The sequence below is a fragment of the Lipotes vexillifer genome, unplaced genomic scaffold (genome assembly GCF_000442215.2).
Source record: "Lipotes vexillifer unplaced genomic scaffold, Lipotes_vexillifer_v1.1 scaffold1383, whole genome shotgun sequence".
NCBI classification, from domain to species: domain Eukaryota; kingdom Metazoa; phylum Chordata; class Mammalia; order Artiodactyla; family Lipotidae; genus Lipotes; species Lipotes vexillifer.
The window spans coordinates 868,594-873,329 of record NW_006797683.1 but is presented as its reverse complement, the minus strand read 5'-3'; the positions used below and the strand labels follow the sequence as shown (position 1 = coordinate 873,329).

At 54.2% G+C, this 4,736-nt stretch overlaps 1 protein-coding gene across 10 annotated transcripts in view; it reads right to left on the bottom strand.

Annotated features, from left to right (window-relative positions):
* FGFR1 (fibroblast growth factor receptor 1) overlaps window positions 1-4,736 on the bottom strand; it is a 40,152-nt gene that overhangs the window by 32,054 nt on the left and 3,362 nt on the right. The window contains exon 2 of one of the 10 annotated variants that reach the window (XM_007469780.1): window positions 3,184-3,195. The exons of the other annotated variants lie outside the window; for them this stretch is intronic. Within the exon in view, the coding sequence (XP_007469842.1) occupies window positions 3,184-3,195 (12 nt within the window). The remainder of the gene's footprint in view (window positions 1-3,183; window positions 3,196-4,736) is intronic. 10 annotated transcript variants of the gene reach the window in all.

Here is a 4,736-nt window from a genome sequence, read left to right as displayed (position 1 = left end):
TCTTTCCCTGCCCAAGCTCATGACCACTAATGTTCACTCTTCGCCGAAATCCTTGACCCTCTCACCCACTTGAGGCTTGACGCACCTACACATTCAGGGCCTGGGAAACACAGCCACATTCACACCAACATTCACCTTCTTTTACACCACCCATCCCAGGAGCCTTGGCCACGATACAACATGTGGGCTCAGGAAGGAGCACTGAGTTTCAAGCTCCATCCGAGCCAACGGTTCTCATGCTTGGAACTGACTGGAAAAACCCCTCTCCCGAGGTTTCCGGTTTGCAAGGAGACAGCCTTTAAATGAAGGCAGTGGGCACCTCGTTTGGCAAGGGGGCAGGGGAGGGTCGGTGCGAACCAAGAACAGGAGAGGGGGGACTCAGGGTACAAGCCACAACCAACCCATCAGGCAAATGTCCCCCTGACTTGGCCGTCAGCGGCTGTAAGTCAGAGCAAGCCCCCAAGTTCAGGAGCAGCCCCCAGTCTAGAACAGTGGTCCCCGACCTTTTTGGCACCAGGGACTGGCTTCGTGGAAGGCACTTTTTCCATGGACCGGGGTCGGGGAGGGTACGGTTTCGGGATGATTCAGGCGCATAACATTTATTGTGCGCTTGATTTCTGTTATTATTACATTGTAATATATAATGAAGTAATTATACAACTCACCATAATGCTGACAGGAGGCGGAGCTCAGGCAGTAATGGAAGTGATGGGGAGCAGCTGTAAATACAGATGCAGTTTTGCTCACTCACCCCCCCCCACCTCCTGCTGTGCGGCCCTGTTCCTAACAGGCCACAGGCCAGTACCACTCCGTGGCCCGGGGGTTGGGGACCCCCTGGCCTAGAAGGCTTCTCCTAAGAGGAAGCAGTTTGGGATTTATTCCAGGCCTTAAGAGCCCAGGTAGAGCAGTTAATTTGCTGCTGAATCACTTGGGGGGCGGAGGTTGGGGACAGGGTGGGCCGAGAGAAGGGAATGCTGGCCGTAAGTCTGTGGATGAGCCTCCTCTCCAGAATGAACAGGGCGGCCTGGGCAGCTGAATTTGGGAGACCAGCAGTGCCAGAGCAGCTGGACTTTCCCGGTCAGGAGGGAAACAGTTGTCTCCTTGCCAGGCTTTGGGGAGGGAAGAGGCAAAGGTGGCGTCTACAGGGGGAGCTGGAGCCCCCAGTGGCCCCCGAGGATCGAGGCCCTGTAAAAACAGGGCACAGCTGCCGGTCAGGATCTCTGACCCCGGACCTCTCCCTCCCGGATAATGACTCCCCAGAACTCACTTCTCCCAAGGCCATCCCTCACGGCCCCAGACACGAGCCATCACTCACTGTTTCGGCCTGACTGGGAGCAAGCATCCCGGCCGGGCCCTGCTGACCCACCTCCGGGCAGGGGCCACAGGCCCCAGAGGCATCCCTGACCCTCTCTCTCCAGTTCCTGCCCACCCAGGTCGTCACAGAAACCCGGGGGCAGCAGCGCGGCCTGCTTCTCTGTTTGGGCTCCCTCCCTTCCCCCTCCCTGGCCAGGGCTCTGGACAGACATTTGTTCTTCCCTGAGAAATTCCTCCTCCCTGACTTCGGGGAGCTGGCCGGCAAAGCCGGAGTGGAAAATCAGTGAAGCTAATGGTGCAGCAATGCAGCAGCCAGAGCCAAGAACACGGCCCTGGGGTGGCTCTGCCCGGCGTGGTCAAGTGGACACGTGAGCCCTCCAGCTCCTGCCTCACATTCTCTCCCTGCACCCACCCTCTGCAAAGCTCAGCTCCAGGAACGCTTGCAAACACACCCTTCCGAAGGCATCGAGCTACCTCTCTCTGGAGAGGGGGTGAGGGACTGAGTGCAGTTCCCTGGGGAAACCTGGTAGCTCCGTGCCGCGCAGATTCCCACAGCCCGATACCCTCCAGCATTGCTCTCCAGTGGGTCTCCCCACATTGCTCTCTGCCCTGTGGAATTCCACCCGCCTTCTGGCCCAGGGGGAAGAAACTCTTCTTCAACGTCCAGTGTGAATTAGAAGTAAACAGGTTCTTTTCACAAGAAAAAATTACGTTGCGGACGGGGTGGGGTGCAGCAGTGCTCCTGAACGTTTCCCCCCGGGCAGCCACCCGACACTGGTCCACAGGACACTGGCCCCCAGGCCGCAGGTCCTCCGGCCACGCCCACTGGCCGCAGCCAGTAGGACCTCGGCCTGTGGGAGGCTGGTAGTGGGATGCCCTCCGGTACTTGTTTGGGGCTCCCCCTGCAGCCAGACTAAAATGCATACCCCTTAGGGCCGAAGACAGCTGCGGGAGCCCCTGGGGGGTTGCCAGTGGTGGCCAGGGCCCAGGGCTGGACTTCAAGCTGGGGTGATGTATCTGGCACCATTTGCAGCTCCCTGCCACGGGCCCAGGTTTCTGCAGAACACAAAGACAAAGCCTTGCTTTGTGGTGCCTGGCATCCAGGGGGCTTGCAGCCAGAAATGGAATCGTGGGGCTTTTCCATTAAGTGTAACCTCTCCCTCTTCAAGCGGCCACCAGACTCCTTCAAATCTGGGTAGGTGGGAGGAGCTGTAAAACCCCGGCCATTAAATCGTTTATTAGTTGCAGGTTTCTGAGCATGTAGGCAAGTATTGTGAGACGGCAAGGCTCATACCCTGCCCTCCACCATGTGGGGTCTGGGGGCTTTAGCCCAGGTTACTGCTGAAAAGGGGGTTAGGATCCCCATTCCCAATTACTAGAAGCGGCCTTGTAAACAGTTTTGGATTCACCCACTTGCTTTTTTCTAAGTCTTATTCTAAAAGAGAGAAAAATACACAAAAAGAGCTCAAAGTGTCTTTCAAGCTAGTGCTTATCTTTTTAAAGGGGCATTCTACTCCCTGACCCACGACCCCGCTTCAGTCTCCCCCGCCCCCCTCCCCGCAAAGCCTGGTCTGAAACAAGCTCAGCCTCTTTAAGATCCCAAACTAGAGAAGGGAAAGGAGAGGGAGGAAGGAGGGAGGCTGGTTTTCCTGGAACCCTTATTAAATCAACTTTCCAAGGACAGCCAGAAACTCCAGGCCCTCCCCACTCCCTGAGGAGCATTTGCAGACTGGGGGGAGGGGCCACACACACACACACACACACACACACACACACACACACACACACACACACACACAGCAAAGCCTTTCTAAAGGGCAAAAGCTCTCAGTCAGTGGGAGCAGGGTTTGCGGGTAATTTGCTTTAAACTTTTGGGCAAACCTTTTATATACAGAGTCCAGTCTTTTCTGAGGACAACAGCAGCATTGTTATTGAATAATCCGCAGGGCCAAGACCACGGCAATACTTTACATTTGTGAGATACCTTACAGTTTACAAAGCGTGGAGATAGATTCTTCCCTTAGGACTTCAGGTCTCTGAAGATGGTGGGGCCCATGTTCCGCTATCACAAAGCTCAGAAGGGATGATCTAGGAGAAGGGGCTGAACCACGAGAGGGACTGACTCAACCAAATGGGGACCTGGGACCTGATGTCCATCCAAGTCTCGTGGGTTTCCACGTCTGCGTCCTAAGGCACTCCAAGTCCTTCCATGAAACAAGCCCTTTACCACGCGGTGTCTCCTGCAGGGTCCCAGGAAAAGGTACCCACATCTACCATTTATGGCGCATTGACTATGTCCAGGCATGGTTCTTAGAGCTTTGCAGGCATTTGCATCTGATATTCACAACGACCTTAGAAGCAGAAGTTCATTACCAATATAGATTACAGAGTGTCAGAGAGGAGCTTTCCCGACAGCTAACAGTCGGTAAGCAATGGAGCCAAATCAAAACCAAGGCAGTCCAGGGAAAACACATGCCCACAGACTTGTACACGAACGCTCACAAGAGTTTCAATAATAATAGCCCAAAGTGTTAGCAACCCAAATGGCCACCATCAAGTGAATGGATACACATTCCCCATATAATTCCATTATGTGAAATTCTAGAATAGGCAAAACTAACCTACAGTGACAGAAAGTAGATCCGTGGTTGCCTGGGTCCGGTGCTGCAAAGGGGGCTGACTGCAGAGGGGCAGGAGGCAAGTTTGGGGGGGTGATGAAAATGTTTCATATCTTGATTGACAGTTATGTGGGACAATGCTACATTTATCAAAACACTTGAAACTGCACGCTTAAAATTGGTGCATTTTATAGAATGCAAATGATACCTCAATTAAGTTGATTTTTAAAAAATGGCAGTGTAACTTCACTCTTCACTGCCACATCGCCTCCTCATAGCCCTCCTCACCTCTCCTACCCCCTCCCTCCTGTTTGCAGAGCGGGACTTTGTCATTTTCAAGACTTTCAGCCCCTTGACTCCACCTTCCATCACTGCCCCGGCTTCCTTTCCCAGTCTGGATGCACAACCAGAAGCTTCAGGACCACCATCACCCCCTCAACCCCTATTCCTTATGTTTCGACCCTTGGATACGATACTCCCTTCCTGCTTACAACTACCCAGGTCCGAGATGCGTACTATTCACTTTCTCCACCCTCCATCCCTGGGCTGCAACACGGTTTGTTAGAGAAAGTTAAAAAAAAAACTTTAGGGCTTCCCTGGTGGCGCAGTGGTTGGGAGTCCGCCTGCCGATGCAGGGGATGCGGGTTCGTGCCCCGGTCCGGGAAGATCCCACATGCCGCAGAGCGGCTGGGCCCGTGAGCCATGGCAGCTGGGCCTGCGCATCCGGAACCTGTGCTCCGCAACAGGAGAGGCCACAGCAGTGAGAGGCCGGCGTACAGAAAAAAAAAAAAAAAAAAAAAAAAA